This window comes from Cygnus olor, chromosome 8 (assembly GCF_009769625.2).
Source record: "Cygnus olor isolate bCygOlo1 chromosome 8, bCygOlo1.pri.v2, whole genome shotgun sequence".
NCBI classification, from domain to species: Eukaryota; Metazoa; Chordata; class Aves; order Anseriformes; family Anatidae; genus Cygnus; species Cygnus olor.
The window spans coordinates 18252099-18270029 of NC_049176.1; the positions used below are offsets into that span (position 1 = coordinate 18252099).

Sequence of the window (17931 nt, forward strand, 5' to 3'; positions counted from 1 at the left end):
TAGTATTTAGGCTATCATGTATCTAAAAAAAAGTATGTGCTATGGAATGTATAATAATACAATAGCTATTAAATATCTGTAAATAGATAAGAAAAAATCTGTTACTCAGTTTGAACATTTATTTGCTATTTTAAGTCTTTAAAAAATCATTTCACTAAAGCATCTATGAAAGTATGAAACACATTAGTTCAATATACACTGGTGTCTTCTCTGCTGATAAATTTTTCTGAAAACATCCCTACAGGAGTTAGTAGTGAAGACTCTCATAGTTGCAGAGCCACATGTTCTTCATGCTTATCGCATGTGCAGGCCAGGGCAAGCACCAGGAAGTGACAGTGTCTGCTTTGAAGTCCTGGGATTTGATATTCTGCTGGACAGAAAACTAAAACCATGGCTCCTAGAGGTAAACCTCTTTAAACAAATGAAAACTTTTAAGAGTAAAGTTAAGCGAGCCCCAGCTGAATCCATATCTACGTAAGAAAACTTCCACAGAAAATCTGTGTGTTACAGGAGGTACTGAGTATCTAGATGGTACCTCTTCTGCAGCAGCCATATGGAAACACTGCCTGGCAGTGATTTTGGAGACTCAGGTAAGGTAAATTGTTTTCTTGGAGGAATGTTGCATTTTAGACATTTGTGAAAGTTTTAATGAGAAATGCAATGTTAATCCCATTGTTCTGGGTACATTGTATCTGAAGGATCTTTTTATGGAAACTGGGTAAGGGCTAAGACATGGGCTTCCCTCATGAGTATGGTTCAGTACATAGCTCTGGCAACTTGAGTGAATGTGTGATCCTAATCATTTTTTTGTTTTTGTTTTTGAATATGGGTTCTTTTCCTTTCCTATGGCTTTTGAAAGCACCCACATACACAGAGGAAAATAATATAGTATATAGGTGAAGCAATTGGCATGAATGGGCTGGAAGAAATGTTTCTCGTCTGATATGTTAATAGTATAGTGAAGCTTAAGCCTGCACATATTTTTAACCAGCAATGTCTACTTTGTTCTTTTAATTACTCTAGTATTAATATATACATATGGTATTTACTTACCTTTTCCAGATTGTCTTATTTCATTATGTTAACTGGCTGGGATGCTGTACAGCTGGAGGAAAAAAGCAAACTGTATTAAAAATGTGTCTATTGACAATAAATCATGAATATGATTGGCTACTGATGAGCAAAATGTATGCAATTAATTTACTGAATTACAGCCATGTTCTCAGGTCTTTAATACTGTCAACAGTTGTTTTGTTGCTCTTATTTCTCTCAGGGGTTCAGTATAATTTTAATTAGAAAAATATAAATTCCTTCACTGTCCTCCATGCAAGCTTTGATGTCCTAGCCAAAAACAATTTGTGACATGAACTTCATCTGCACTTACATCTATATCTTCTCTTTTTGTCAAGTAAAGCCTATTAATCCCTTTAATTTAGCTCTACACTTCCAGGTTATCATCTATAGGTTGTCCATAGCTTGCATATAGGTTGTTTAAATACAGACTGAAGTTTATCATTTATGATAAGGTAGTTTCGGAGGAGGGTCTCTATTTCTAGATTCCTTGTTTGTGAGGGAGGGATCTGGCAAAGTAATAAATGCTGCTTTCGTATTTGGGGTTGCTGGAGAATACTTCAGGACTTGAGGAGTTGTGTACTTGGTTATTATTTTTTAGTATAGAAGTTTATTTCTTCTGCTTTTGACGATACAGGTATCCTTTAGCTTACTTTGCCAGATGTTGAGCTTAAACTAACAGAAATTTCAAACTTTAAAACTTATTAAATTGGTTTCTACACTCATCCACAGATTTTCACTGTGCTTGTTCATGCTTTTCGCGGCCCTCTCAGTACAAACATGTAGTGTGTATGTGTGTGTATAAATATATATACCATATACAGCGTAGTATAGAACAACGTTACAGTGCATATATATGTACTAGATATAGTAATGTGCATCTAGTGTGTGTATGCACATGCTGTTTATAATAATAGTATATATGCGTATATTTCTTCCTAAAACAGTTCTGGCTTCTTCTCCAGCTTTCCACTCTTATCTCTTTCCACCGTTTCCCTCTTGCCAAAACCCCCTCCAGGGAGTGAATCATTCTTTCTAACAGTGGTAACAAGTACTAATCACAAGGCCCTGAATGTTCCCAGTGTTATGGGAAAATTGCCAAAATAGGATTAGGATGGTAAATCTAGTTTCTTATTTCCATAGCTCATGTAGCTTTTCTGTTATAAAGATAGCTTAATAAACTATTATAAGAAATAAATTGTCCAACATTATAATAACTCTGCTTTCCTGAGATTACTTTTATTTATATTCCACATTATACAACGTAGCTCTCCTTCTTCTTGATGCTACTGAACTTCCAGAACCTTCTACCGAAGTGAGAGCTGAGGGAAATGCATGATTGCCATCTTGTGGCACCAAATGTCTCTGGCAAGCATCTGTACAGTTCCAGCAGCCTCCATCTGAGGAGCACCAGCTACCTAGATCTCCCTTCTGTTCCCAGAAAATTCAATTTTACTGCTTTTGACCAAATTTTCCGAACTAGATTATTTTATGTAAATTGCAAAGTTATGTAGTTGAAATTCTTGGATTTTAATAACTTATTTTCTCCCTCTTCCTAAACTAAGACCAAGCTGCCTGCTTTTTGTTTTTGCATCCATATTGCAACCAAGCCTCAAGTGCAGGGTACCAAGCTTCCCTTGTGATTTATGTGGCTAAGACAAACTTACCTTATATACAAATCCATGTTTTTTATTTACTGTAATTGAACTACTAGCAAAATATTTTCATGACTTTATCAATCCTGTTAAAATGTCATTGGACCTATTAGGTTAAAATTTCCAATTATTGCTAATTCCTATTAATGAAGTAGTTAAAGTTCACATACGCAAGTTTTCTGGTGTCTACTCTTTTCTTTTGTGTTATGCTTACCCTGCCTGTACCCCTGGAGATCCAAAAGGCCAGCAAGAAACAGGAGAGGTCTAGTTCTACATAAAAAGGTGGGTAGGTTGTTATGGCAAGTAGTCAGTGTCCTGTGTTTTTCACCAGGAAGAATATACCGTTGATGGAGAAGGTTTCTTCTTTGCTCTTAGCTTGTCTTAGCGTTAGTTTTAATCTTTTGCTGACACTGTCTATTTACTCTCTGTTCACTCACTGGCCAGCAATTCCAAATTATCTCCAAGTTTTACTGTTACTGGTTTGTTTTACACTTTCTGGATAGTGTTTTGTATTCTATTTGTTTTCCCTAAGCCCAGTTTTATCCAGTTCACAAGGTTGCATTCCTGTAGTGAATGCTACTTGGCCACGGCAATTGGCATATATCTCAGTGTTTCTAGGTTTTCAAGGGCTTTGCTGTCATCATCTGCTTGTACTTTTGGGGCCCTGTATGCAATCCTGTTTTGTCAAGTCATTAAGATGTGGCTTCCTGATAAAACTACTAGTGTCTTTTAGCATAAGCTGGTCATTTGTACATCCTTGGTTCTTGGGTCATTGGATGCTAAATAATCATCTCTTAGAAGACATACATATACAATGCTTTGGTAGCTAGTCATTATGCATACCTATTGTGGCGGTACCACTGGTACGTTATGAAGATTACTTTAGAGCACTGATGTCTTACAGATAGTCAGCAACCATTTTTCTTGTCTGGAAGCATGGGATAGACGCATGAAAATAAGGGACAGTGTTTTCTTATTAGGAAAAAGTAATTTTCTTAACATAGCGTCTTTCCCCAAGGCTTCTTGAGACTTCTCACCAATGATCACGTGTGATAAAGCAAGACACTTTGTTCAGTATAGACAGGTTTTTTTTTTGTTATTATAAAAGTTATATAAAATAACATGCAGATATCAAAAAGCTGAGTATATAGAGTAATGGTATTTGCATTACTTGTACTGAGCCATGAGTAGAGCCATATGGAAATACGTCTCGTTGCATTTCATTGGCACTTGAATTGCTTCTGGGCTACCATAGTTCATAAACTTCCTGCATAAATGTAATCTTTTTGTTTGAGATTAAGTTTTGCATGTCAATCAGCAACATAGTTTGTGGAAAATGACTAACTTTCAGCAAAATAAAAAACAGGTTCAGTCATACCATATATCTCAAAGTGTGAGTGCTATTCAGAGTTGAACGTGGGCCAGCAATGTACACTAAGTGATGTAGACTGATCCATCTGGCACCTGTGAGGCCCCATCCGGAATGCTCTGTCCAGCTTTATGCCCCAGAGTAATGGAGAAACACTGATAAACTGGAGTGAGTTCAGCAGAAAGCTGCTAAGGTGCTTAGAGGACTGGTGCACATGCCGTATGAGGAGAGGCTGGGGCAAACTGGGTTTTCGTAACCTGGAAAGGGAAGGCTTTGTGGGATCCTCCTGCAGCCCTAAAATGGGCTTCAAGGAAAGACAAAGTCAAATTCTCCTCAGAGATGTCCAGTGCAATGGCTAGAGAAACTCAGGAATAGAGAACAGGGCATGATCTGGAAAGGCTGCTTGAATGAAGAAAAAAATGCAAGAGAAACAAATAGCTGTAGACACTTTGTGCATGATCTTTTGGGATTTCTGTTACTCTTTTGAAATAGGGAATACATCCCTTGTTGATGCTCTGATAAATGCATGTAGATGACTGTGCAAAGTAAATGTGCTGCAGGGTACTTAAGAAGGGAAAAAAGCTCAAACTTTTCTTCATACAGAGAACTTAAGTTTCTCCTCTGAAAAGTAACGGAACTGGCATTGCAGGCACCCAAATTTGGTATGCATCTGTGATTTCCTTGCAGGTATTTGCATGGAAAATGAACTTGAGTTTTGCTGTGAGGTTAGTCACTGTTCTTTAAGCTTGTAACATCAAGCAGAATTTTTACTTTTTTACTGTGTTCAGTGAGTCTGTTATTATCTTACCAGTTTAATACCTGGTTGCCATGAAACTAGTTCTCTGTGATACAGCTGTGCAGAACAGCCACCCAAGGGGATTCCGTTTTTCTGAGTGTGCTGTGAGAGGAGCAGATGAGCACGTTACAGTGATTTTGAACTGCCATAGCAGTAAGGGCTGTTGAGGCTCTCTGACATACCCCTGCCCTTGGGGAAGCCTGGGCCGCACAGTTTGTGTCCCCTCTGTACTTGCACAGCATGAACTCTGGAGTCAGGTGATGTTCTCTCATGCATTTAGTGGGTTCAGAAAGGTACTGCTGAGCCGGAACTTGGGCAGCAGTTGTTTGGCAGGTATGGTAGAGAGAGCAGAAATAAGTTATTTGCTATGCTCGCTTCGCAGGATTGGAAAACTGCAAAAATTTTGACTAAAAGAAGGCAGCAGATTAGGAGGAACATAGGGCTGACTCCTAGCTGACCTTGTGCTCAAGTGCCTTGCTAAAATGAAGCCAGTGAGCTAATGTACTGAGAAAAAGATGCATTTTTTTTTTTCAATTTAGTCATTTTAAAGGAAAAATCTCACTTAATCTGTGAAGAAATAGACAAGTATTGTAAAAACTAAACATAGATTAAGCTGTAGCTATAAACTTCTTTGTTTAACTTGATGCTTCAAAGTGATGAGATATTTTCAAAATTGAAAAGAAGTGTGAATCATAGGGGAAAAATAGCAACCGGAGGCCCAGAGTAGAATTTTGGGAAAACAACAAGTTAAAAAATTAAAACAATTTAAGAAAAATGGAAATTATTAAATTATACTTAGCTTGAAAAGCCTTATTGTATCAGCTTTTGCTCATAAATATAGCTGGTAAATATTAGTTTAAGTAGAGGACACAAAGAAAGGGAAACAGGGCTGCATGGTCAGTAGTGGAACTTGGTGCGGAACCCAGGATTACCAAGTATGTCAAGTACATTTTCCAGTGGACAAAGTATCTGACAGATATTTTCTAGTTATCTACTTATTTGTGTCCATAAAAATATACATAATATCGCTTCAAATTTCTTTTTGGATTTGGCTGAAAGCAATCAGACTCAGCTGTCAGAATGACTGTGCTAGACTTTACAAGTGATATACAAATGTGTGTGATTTTGCTTGTATTCTTCATTAAAAACTGTATCTAAGACGTATCACAAAACACTTCCATAGCAGTCAATGAGGCTGTGTTAATAAAGCAGTGGTGTGTGGGCATCAACCATCATTTAGGTGAGCACAGAGTGCCATTAATGCAGTCCTCCCGTGGCCTTCAGCAAGGTCAGCATTTCAATTAAGTGATGAATAAGTACATAAAAAAGAAAAGTTGTAAAAGCTCAGTTGCCCCTTGGCCCAAGAGCCTAGTAGTATTTAGAATCTAACTGGTTACCATTACAAAGAACAATTGATGAGACTACTCGTCTAGCTCTTTCCTTCAATTCTTTCCTTCTTTTTAATTTTATTTATAACAAACAAAAAAGATTGACTTTCAGTGACTCTTGCGCCAAGCAACTTCTCCCTCTATTGCCTTGGAGAGCCAGTCTTGGGTTTCTGTCTCTTGCTTTCTGCTGGCTTGTCCTCTCTCTCACACTTGTACATGAGCTCTCTTTACTCTCAGACATTGGCAGGGAATCTACTAAGGGTGCATGACTTCAGCTGGCTCAAGATTTGACTTCGGTGATAACTTCTACTCTTTCCACCTTTCAAATGAATCAAGAATGAAAAAGATTTAACAACATGGCATTACAGTGGGCAGTTGTCCAAAGCGCTTGTCTAACAGCCTGCATCTATGTGGTAGTCATGGCTATCGGATGAACTTATAAAGTTGTTTGGATGAAAACCTAATTCACCATCCAAAGAAACCATATTTTTACACTAAATAAGCCTGCAGAATTTCCTTACCCAGGGACTTCACAACACTTGTTTTGGTGCAAGGAATGGGGATGCAATGTGAAGGCAGGATGAAGAGGGGGGCAGCAGCAGTCCTTTGTGGCAGCCTGCAGTCACACCACGTTAGGTAAAATGTGAAACTGCACCTGTAGAGGGTAGTTCTGTGGTGCTTAAACTGATGGATGTGCTAGCTGCAAGATCTCTGCCCTTCTCCTCTCCTTTGTTGAATGCATGTTCCCTGCCCCCTTCCTTGTGATGGCAGCGGTACTTATGAGATTCCTTCCAGAGATGATCGAGGAACAATGAAAAATAAGTTTTGGAGAGGGTAATCTACATATGGATCATTGGGATCAGCTTCCTCACTCACTGTGGACCTAGGTGCTAGTGTCAAGACAATGAAGTGGGTAGGGTAGGACAGGTTAGATTTGTATTAAACTGCCATGCAAAAACAGTCTTCTGCTTAAGCTAAGAAAACGGTGGCTAGTACTCCCACAACTTGTGAGGTTTATAAACAAGAGATTAGAATGAACTTCATAATCTTTAATCAAGGATCTGCTCAATGATGGCCATTAGCAGCCTTCTGTGTAATAGCAACTTTATGGCTTACAGGTTTCTTGTTTCTTTTTAAATTCTAGTGTTATAGTCACTTTATTAAAGAATGAGATCCTTTCCAAAACATTCATGTCGTCTTACAGGTTGAATGAAGACTAAATCCCTGTTTGTTAAAGGATGTAGTATTTTATTCAATTGATTTTAGGTTTATGAAGTCTTTTATGTTATGTCATGTCTCTATATTTGAATGGTCTTCTCGATAGTTGAATATTTCAACTTTATACTAATAGGCTGCAGCAGAGAGAGGTGAGAATGTGCTCTTTGGCTGTTTCCATAAAGGGGTAAAATGCCAGGCTGAAATTTTTCCCACATATTGGTGAAAGAATATGGTGAAGTAGTATCTTAATTATTTACAGAGTTTCAGTTTTGTAAAATCAGAATCTTTTGCAAATGTAGATGAGGATGGGAGCCTTACATGCTTCAACTTACACTGCTTAATTAAAAGTATTACAGATATGAAGTCCTTTACTGACAAGTGTGTAATTATGAAACACAGTGAGCTCTACAACTGCCATGCTCACAAGTAGTTTGATTAATTGTATGTGCTGTATTAATTGGAATTCTAATTATGAAGCAAAAGTTGAAGATTTCAATTGGAGGAATTAAAACCGCGTTGATAATTTAGTTCTATACCTACTGAAATAACAGCATTTCAAATGCTTTCGTACATCTTTTCTACCCCTACCTTATTTTTTTGCTTAATAAACATAGTCAGTATGGTTTTGTTTGTTCATAAGTGCCAGAAGTAGATTTTTGGCAAAATTCACCCTGTAGGAGAGAAACCGTAAATAATTTTATACTTTTCAGAGTGCTAATTTCTACTGGTACTCACATAAGTAATATATATTTACAACATTTTTACTAATGCAGAATTTATGCCCAATATTGTACTTAAATTGTTGTCAGCCTAGGAAGTACCTAAAATAAATTTAAATACAACGGTGCATTTTTGTATGCTTCTGAATCGGAAACTTCAGGGTTGTGTAAGGATGTGTGTGTAGCTGGGAATTCTGTGCATTCAGTATTGGACTAACATAACATTTACATGTTTCAAACAAGTCCTCATATCTAACTGTATTCTCACCAGATTTAAGGATTCAGTATATTGACTCTAATAAAAGATTGGAAATTAATTTACCAAATTTTTGGAATTTTTAATAACTTTATTAAACTATATTAACTATAAATTTCTGTCTGCTCAGCTGTTTTTAATGTATGCAAAACTAGTATTTCAAAGTACAATTTTATCATTTGCTGTATGTTACTATGGAGTCAAAAATTCGATACAGAATATCATATTGTTCAATATCTAACATTTCTCCTAAATAAGGAGCTGGGGCTTGATTTTACATCTCTGTTTTCAGTTCAGCGAGCTTTTTATGTATTCAAGTATTTGTTGGACTGAAACATAAAGCTCTACATTGGATCCCACTTTTTATTTGCATGAGGTACAAGGCATTAGTTTTCACTTCTGAAGCTCTTTAATGTCTGTCCCTTCCTAGCCAGCACTGCTCATTCACAGTCAGCATGATTTCTGCCTCTTATTAGCACTCATTGCTCATGTATAAATTTTTACACAAGGCTGGAGGGCGTTCCTGGAGATGTTGATGCATTTACTTCATCCTCTATCAAAGCTTTCCTGTAAGCCGTTCTCCTGCAGGTGCTGCAAAGCTTGGCTGTGGTTAGATGATAGTTGGTGGAGGCTGTTAAGTGTGTGATTTAGTCTCATTGATTCCCAGATTCATTTACCTTGTTTCTCTGTGTTTATAGTAACATAATCTTGTCCTATACTTAGGTTGTAAGTTTTTATTACTGATACAGTTATTTGTTTTATGTTTTCTTACTATGTACTGATTTAATAAGTCAGATCTCAAGGTTTTGCTTTAAAGCATATCAGAATAGTTATTTAAATGTACTTGAGAAGGCCTTGAATTAGAACTTTCTGTTCTTACAAGCCACTTTTCAGAGAAGAACTGTATTCAAATTGATGTCAGACTGGGAACTAAGAAAGAGTTTAACTCTTCCTGTACTGGACTCCTACAGTATGGCAAATAGATGGCTATAATGTGTTTAGCAGCATTTTCCTGGTAAATTTCTTGTCTCAGCAACCAAAAATACATTAGGCTGAGTTTACAGTGCCAGTACTTGAATCATGTTCATTGTGACTGGATAAGTTGGTGGCTGAAAGGTACATCTCCTCACTCCTTAGTATCTGTGATGTTTAATGCTCTAATTATTTAAAAAATACAAACCAAAATGAGCTTCTCAACATGTATCATCTAGCTCTTTGCTATGTGTGAAAGAATGGTTTCTCCAAAGCCTGTTACAATAGATGCATGTCCATTGAAGCTGAACATTCCTGAGTATTATGCATCTCATTTTTTTCAGATTAATCGTGCTCCAAGCTTTGGAACTGATCAAAAAATAGACTACGATGTAAAAAAGGGTGTTCTTCTAAATGCATTAAAGCTCCTCAACATACGGTAAACTTGTCCTCTTTTTTTCAGTCTGTCTCTCCTTCTGGCTTTAAATGTGTTGTTTGGTTTTGTGTGTGAACTTATTTATTTATTCTCTGCATTGGACTAGTAGAACATGAAAACATTTTTTTTCCACCTTCATATTTAAAAAAAGTAAATGCTTCCATTGCTGTCAGTTTTGTTATTGAAATTAATCCAAATTTAATTTTTATTTGTGCTTGCCAAAAATGAAGTGATAATAGTCATTTTCATGCCTTTTAAATGGTTTCTCAAACAGGTCTCTAAGTGAGAATGTGAGTGCAGTTGTAGGAAATTTGCTCTGGCAATAGTTTAATACACAATCAAAAGCTATACTGCTCTATAAGAAAGCCTGGTAGTTGGGATATGCTGGAGAAAATCTAAACTTCAGGAAGATAGCTGCAACCATATTTGTACATTAAATTATAGTACAGAATGATTATAGTACAACTTAACGTGTGAAGATATTGTAGCCATAAAAGTTAATACTAAAAAAAAAAATATCTTAATGAGCATTTGACTACTAATTTGTATGTTGTAAACCACATGACTGACTGAAAGTTACAAATGATTTACTTCAGATGAAAGTATATCTCAGTTGCATTGTGTCAGTTTAAGATGCTTAATACAGTAGATCTTGACGCACCAATTTGAGTTCTGAAAATTGATGTCTGAACTCCTCTTACTGTTATGTAGCTATCAAAACCTGCATTATGTGAGGGCCTATGGGAATGAATGTGCTAGATATATTTTGCAATATATTTCATTATAAAAGGTCTTTAACATATTCAGCAGCATAAAGAAATCTTTTCCTGATTTTTCCTGAGGAATACTTCTCTTTGGATTGACATGCCTTATGATATATTTGTGTTTCAGGACAAGTGATAAAAGGAGAAACTTAGCCCAACAGAAAGCTGAAGCTCAAAAAAGACTGTATGGTCAAGGCTCAATGAAAAAACTGTTGCCAGGTTCCTCAGATTGGGAAAAGCAGCGCCACACACTGGAAAGGAGAAAAGAAGAACTGGTAGGATGAAAAAGCGCTATTTCTTGCCCATGGCCTATGCTCTCTTTGTTTTAATTGTCTTACTTTCTTGATTTGTAGAAGGAAAGACTTGCACAAGTCCGTAAACAGATTTCCAAAGAAGAGCATGAAAATAGGCACATGGGGAACTACAGGTAACTGTATTGACTGTATTGGTGGGAAGAATTCAGTGCTTTGATTAGGAATATTGGAAACAAGTACTTGTGGTACATGATACATGTATGACAAAAATAAGTAGGCATTTATAGAAAATGTATAATGTAAACCAGGCAGTATGATTTTTTTCAGATAGCACGTTTTCTGATTCCAAATTTTTGTATGCACTTAAGAACTTAAATGGCATCAATCACTCTAGTGTTTATGCAAGAGTTTTGCTTGAAAGATGTGATTGTTCACGTTCAGTTCTATAATCACGTATGACAGTTCTTTTCTCTGGGGTGGAGGACAATACTGTGGTGTTAATATTCCTGCATTATTGTACAGAGAATGAAAAATCAAATCTGAATGTTCTCTGTGATGCTTCAGAAACCTTACATTTGGTAATGGCATTTGAAATACTATATTCATATTTCTACACTTTGATTTTGGATCTCAGTAGACTTAAAATTAAATATCTTCAGTTTTTGTGGTAAAATATGTTCAAAAGGTTGTTTTAACTTGTTGGTTATAAATGGCATTGGCCAGAAAACAATAATTTTTTTGATGTTTTTACTTTATTTCTTGACATTAGCTTCAATGAGAAATGAAAGCGAGGCCAATGGGTATTTGGTGAAAGGGTGCAGGGTACTGCTGAGAAGAGATGTTGGGAACATTCACCCAATCTTTACAACATTCATCCAGGATGTAGGAGGTCTGGGTTTCTATCTTTCATTCTGAATTAGTCAGAATATCTTTACTGCTGTTCTTCTTCTCTGCTTTTTGAGCAGATGTTCTATACTTCCCAGTAAACTCCTTATTTAAACACACAGATTTGCTTTTTTTTTTTTTTCCTTTTTTGATGAATTAACATTTTGCTAACAGAGACTGTTTATTTGTAACATTCCCAGTTTTAATTACATTCTTTCTTGACATATATAGAGCTGAACCAGTATATCAAAAACAACACAATGAAGCAGTTATTTTCATATTAGTTGGACTAGAAGAAAGAGAAACATGATGCTTAAATACATCTTGGTTTTTCTATAACTTTAAAGTCTAACTTTTTAACTGACCCTGTTTCAGGTTGCTAATTCAGTTGCGGAATGAATGTGAGCCAAATGTTCTCTTTATTTGCCTTTTGGTCAATCTAAATCAATAAAATGCAAACGTTTATTTTTTTCTCTGTAAAAAGTGTCATTTCATGAGAAATGTGCAGATGTAAATAGGCAGAACAGCTGTGTGTTTTCTTAATACCACGTGTTTGCAAAAAGGCTGAAGAATCAGCAGAGCCTGTGAAGTAAAGGAATTTTGGCTAGAGATACAGATTTCATCTAAGCATTCTGCAGTACTTTCTCCTTGTGATGTCCTTCTGCAGAGCAGGACTAGGTTGTCTCAGGTACTGCCATAGAATCATGGAAATTTTGGGTCCTAGTATTGCTGTATGGATTAGTGCTTCCTGCAAAGCACTTCCAGAGAAACCTTTATGTCTACACAGCTTTTGAATCCTAATCCTATGAACAGTTTTTTTCCATCAGCCTCAGTAGGTTTTGATGTAGGCACTATGCCTATGGATGTCGATTCATCAAGTAGCTTAGTCAAGTGTCTGTCTGCAAGTACAGCTAGCCTATTGATTTCATTAGGATTCTGTGGTGTTCAGAATAGGATTCTTTCAAATGCTTTCAAGCAGTTGTAAATTTATGAGGAACTGAAAAATATGTATATGTCTTTGAAATAGCCTTTAGCTGTAGTCTATTTCTACATATATTTGAATATCCTTTCTTTAAAGTAATTATTCTACGGTACTTTTTCAGCAGTAGAATCAACACCATTAAACAGTGTTGACTGCAACTAGATTAGAGTTTGTATATGTATGTGAACTGGAGCCACCTTCAGGTTGTTGTAGAACTGCTGTGAGTTGAATAGGATCATTTCAACCTTTTTCTATTGCGACAAAATCATAATGAAAGATACCTTTTCAAGAAAGAAAAGACTGAAAAGGAAAAGGAGAGAGAGCCTTGTAAAAAGTTCACAAAAACAAACAAACAAACAACAAACCAAACATACAAGTCACAATGTCAGTTAATATATAAGTGGTACCTATGTTTTACACAGTGCAGTCAGAATTAACTTATACTTATTACAATAAGTTAGAAATTAGTCTCCCATCTCCACCATTTCTGACTGTTTCAGGCATTCATCGCATAGATTGGAGCGGTTTTCTTCAAAGCCCATTGTTACTTGATGAGCATGAATAAATCACTCAGTCCTGTTTCTTAGATGGTTATAATCTTCTTCCCTGTGATTTTAGAGAATAATAGCATAGCTGCTGTAATGGAAAATCAGAGTCACCCTGTATGTCCACGTACCAGGAAAAAATAAATAAATTCTTACAACATGTATTTCCTCCTTTTTTGTTGTTGAAGATTTAACATTCAAGTGCAGTACATATTCAATCTTTAATGTATGTCATGTCCATTTACTCAAAGCAATTGTTCAGATTTTCACTGTTTTGTGTCCTTTCACTGCTAATAAAAATTATTCTGTGGCACTGAATTTTACAAGCAATATTTTGTTAATAGTTCATGAATCTTTTACACCTGGATGTACTGTTCAGACCCCCCTGAAATTTCAGAGTATTGCAAAGCTGTGTTTGCGTACAACTCAGGAATGACCTGATTGCATTTCTTTTTGGCTAATTGTTGGTTTAAACCACGTATGTGTTCACTGAGTTATGTCTAGATTTAGAGAGCATTGTTCAGAGAGATTGTTTCATGATATGATATGTATTCAATCTATAATTATTATGTAATATGCATTACAGAAGGCTCTGAATTAGCTGCATTACTTCTGTTCCTATTTGATAAGGAACTCAGCTTCTATCTTCCACTTAAACTCAATTTCATTTTTTTTCCCCAACAGGCGAATTTACCCTCCTGATGATAAAACATTACTTGAAAAGTATGAGAGTTTGTTAGCCACTGCTTTCCAGACATTTCTTGCTGGGAGAGCAGCTTCACTTCAGCGGGAAATGAATAACCCTTTAACAAGAATGAAGGTACTGAAGCACAGAAATTGGCTTTAAGTTATTTATCTTGGAATTTATGACCTTGCATATTAGTTTCACGATAATCATGTGTGATGGCTAATAAATAGCATTTGATAATGTTTCCATCATTTTATTATTATTCTTTGTGCAGCTTGTGGGCCAGATCCTTGAATCTGGATGAACTGCAGTGGACCCAGGGTGGAGACAGGCTAGCTGGCTTTAAGCTGCTTTTCAATTTCCCTGATCCTCAGCCTTACCCCTGGCCAAACCAGAGGTTGGCAGAAACTGCTTATGAGCTGGTAATTGCCTCCTTCTTCCTCCAGTAATGTCCCCAGCCTATTCATCCACTTGTACAGACTGGAATGAGCGATATCTTAAAACCAGCTCCGCTAGTTTAAGGAATCCAAAAATTCTGCCTGATTGCATATTTATGCAGTCAGAGATAGAAAGCAGGAGAATTGCTATATTTAAAATAACCCAATAATGTGATTTAATTTGAAATCTAAGAAATAATTTCCCATCTTTATAATTGGCATCATTCAGCAGTTTTGCAGGAATCTTTTGTTCAGCCCTTTCTTCAGACTTTAATAAATGTTAGGACTTGATTTTACCTTTTGATTTTGTGATGATTGCAAAGAGAGATGCATGCATCAGAAGAAATACTGTTATGTCCTCCTTTGGAGGCATTCACAGTCTTATTTTAGGAATTAATAATCAAAGTAATTTCAAATTCCTACCAGTTGGCTCTTGAACTTCGGACGAATAGCATAATGCCTTGCTTTGAATTAATCATATTGAAATTCCTGTTGCTAGGAGGAGGACATTTTGGATCTTCTGGAGCAATGTGAAATAGATGATGAAAAACTAATGGGAAAATGTACCAGGCAGCGAGGACCTAAGGTATTTTACTTTCAGACACCATATTTTTTTAAATTCTACTCCAAAAAGAGGTAGTCTGAGAATTTTAAATGAGCAGTTTAGTTAGCTGATTCTGGCGGAAGTTTTGTTTCTCATATTGCCATTAGCTTGTTTTTTGTTTTTTAAGTATGAAGAGAAGCATAATTACCTTTTGTCCAGCTAAATCCCATTAAAATTTTAACTGGATATGGGATTCCTTTCCTCTCTAAGCTGTTTTGAGGAATTGGTGTGCATGGCAACAGCTGTTCTACAAGAGACTGCTTCATTTCAGTGTGTGAAATGATCTTTTATATCCATAGATTATCTCAGAAGAATGCTTTGATCTTTAATCGATTAGTGCTACTAAGGAATTTTGAGATCATGGGATAAAAGGCACTATGGAAGCTCAAAAGATTAATTATGATTATGATGTATCTGCAGCTTGCTTACTAGCTAAAAAGGTCATACGATATATCTTGGAGCCTGTTTCATATCCAAAATTTGATTTTAAAGTGAATGTACATAATTTTTAGCCTGATACTTTCTGCTTGTGCACATAGTTCATGTGAGTCTTTGCCTTAAATACACTGTGTCTGTCTGCAAGACGGTAAAGATGAATAGTTTGGGCTTGGCTGAAAGAGGCATGTTTACTATATCCTGCAAACATTTTAGGTCAAGTCTGCTTAGAGGAGCCTGCTTTTAAGTTCCTGACCTCTGATAGATTTGTTTAAGTATGCACGTAAATTTTTTTACAGCATTTTTCGTTTCTGAGAACATGGTATACAAATCTTGGAACAGGTGAATTTCCTTACAAAATGAATGCTGAGAATTGTCCTGGGCTTGCAGGGCTACTAAATATGTGTGCAAGAATCCGTGGAGCTACATCATTATATAGGTGTGCATACTGGAAAGATAATTGGTGCATCCATTCTTGAGTTTTGTGAGCCAGTGCTTTAACAGTTGTGGACTCATTTAAATACAACAAAACAAAACAAAACAAACAAACAAGAAACACAAAAAAATGGAAAAAACAAAACCCCATCCGGTCCACCCTGGCAACACACTCAACCCACATTCTTCAGGGATTGTTTTCCTTGAGGCTTGGTTTTCAGTTCTTTAAAATGGGGTCACTTAATTCAAGTTTAACATCCCAGTCACATTTTTCCTTTTTCCAGAAGCCTGTCTTTTCCCAACAGCCCTCAAAGAGCATCTATCTGGTTGACTGTATGCACACATAGATGATCTATAATAAGCTCTACACTGTTTGCACAGAAGCCATTTCCAAGCTGGAGGCCATAAACATTTAATAGAGTACTGAACTCAAACTGAAAAACTTCTTTTAATTAGTTTTAAGTTGAAGTCTCAATTTCTGACGGAGATTATATGATGTGGTCTTCTTTTATAGTAGACAAATAGATTCTGTAGCTTAGAAGCTGTTCGATCAGATCAACATTGTTTGCATTAATGGGAGAGAGAAAAAATTCTGCATATTGCAGAATTCCCACTTTTTGCCTTAAAATTTATGAGATCAAATGAGAGGGAAATGAAACTAGCTTATTGAAGGAGGTTGTTTCTTTTCTTTGCAGTGTGTAGACTTCATGCTGTACAGGATATGCATTCCTGCATCTTCTTTTTAGGGTCCTGGTATACTTCTCAATCCTTTAAGCCATACACACAGTGAAGGCATGTGACTGGGGACTTCCCTAGTTGCACTCCCTTCGAAATACAGATGTCTGTTTCGGATGGTCCTTGTATCTTGCACCAAAAGAGTATCACCTCTTTCCTGTAAGGAGTAAGGTGAATATAGGTAATAATATGCATTTGATTGGCTACCTCTTTGTAAAGGTCTACTATGATATACATGGTGTCTAGTATCTGTCTCTATATAAATCTGGTGAGGTAGGCAGTAGAATTTACTATTGCCTGTCAATCTATCAGGTAAAAGAGTAATCTAGTAGTAAAACTAATCTTTTGTAAGCATGAAATACTACAAATAAAGATCCATTAGGGTATCCAAAAAGTAACACATGCAAGATCTGATAGACAAAACAAACCAGTACATTTCACCTCAAGTCTTGTTAAATGAAAGGTTGTTTGGGAAGGTCATAACATGCCGCCCTCATTTAACCTTTAGTGGCTGGCCCGCTGACAGAGGCTACTGTTTAGGAAGTCAGATGCTTTGCCGTAGGCACACTCTCTTCCTTGGAAGAATTAACACTTAGGACTCTGTGCAGAGTAGCTGGAAAAATAAGAAGAGGGAAGAGCGTTTTCCTCTCAATCCTCCTCCATACACATACATATATTTGAGGGGTAGAGGGCGTGTGTTTGTGTAAATAAATTTTGCATGTAAAAACAATTCCATATTTGCTTGGAGGCAATTTTTGTCTGCAAGTAAAATATTACTGAATTCTACTTAAACAGAAATTATTTCTGGAAATGTCTGGTTTATTTGTAGCCTCTAGAGGGCACCTTATACTTGCACACTGTAAGGTTTACTTTCCCATGTTTATTACATTGCACTGGTTCTTTGTGTAGGAAAAAGAAGTAAGGAAATAAAATAACATAGGTATTTTAGAGGAAATGAGTAATTACTTTTATTTTATTCTTCGTATATAAACTCAGATGAGTCTAATCAAACAAAAACGAGATTAGCATAAGGGGAAAATCAAGGTGATTAGAATTGCTAAGCAATTGAATATTAAACTTCTAAGTGGTCAGTTTAAACCCAGATCTGGCTATTATTTGTCATCGTTGCTTTCTGTAATTTCTTTGACTTTTCTTTTTATTCTTCTTGGTTAATTGATGCAAAGTCTTAGTCAGTCTGTTCTTATTGTTTATTGTATAAAGTGTTAGAAACATGCATATGATAAGAGGAAATAGGATCTACTTTAAAACCCCTGTGATTTTTAATTG

The 17931-nt window shown here is 36.3% G+C and overlaps 1 protein-coding gene across 8 annotated transcripts in view; it reads left to right on the forward strand.

The window, feature by feature from the left end:
* The window catches only part of TTLL7 (tubulin tyrosine ligase like 7), a 72878-nt gene that overhangs the window by 31646 nt on the left and 23301 nt on the right, over positions 1 to 17931 (forward strand). For all 8 annotated transcript variants that reach the window (XR_005821958.1, XM_040565240.1, XM_040565239.1 and 5 more), the window contains 6 exons: positions 245 to 403; positions 9789 to 9883; positions 10772 to 10919; positions 10998 to 11071; positions 13995 to 14130; positions 14935 to 15021. Coding sequence is in view for 7 of the 8 variants with exons in the window: in XM_040565240.1 (XP_040421174.1) it covers positions 245 to 403; positions 9789 to 9883; positions 10772 to 10919; positions 10998 to 11071; positions 13995 to 14130; positions 14935 to 15021 (699 nt within the window). In the remaining variant the exon portion in view is untranslated. The remainder of the gene's footprint in view (positions 1 to 244; positions 404 to 9788; positions 9884 to 10771; positions 10920 to 10997; positions 11072 to 13994; positions 14131 to 14934; positions 15022 to 17931) is intronic.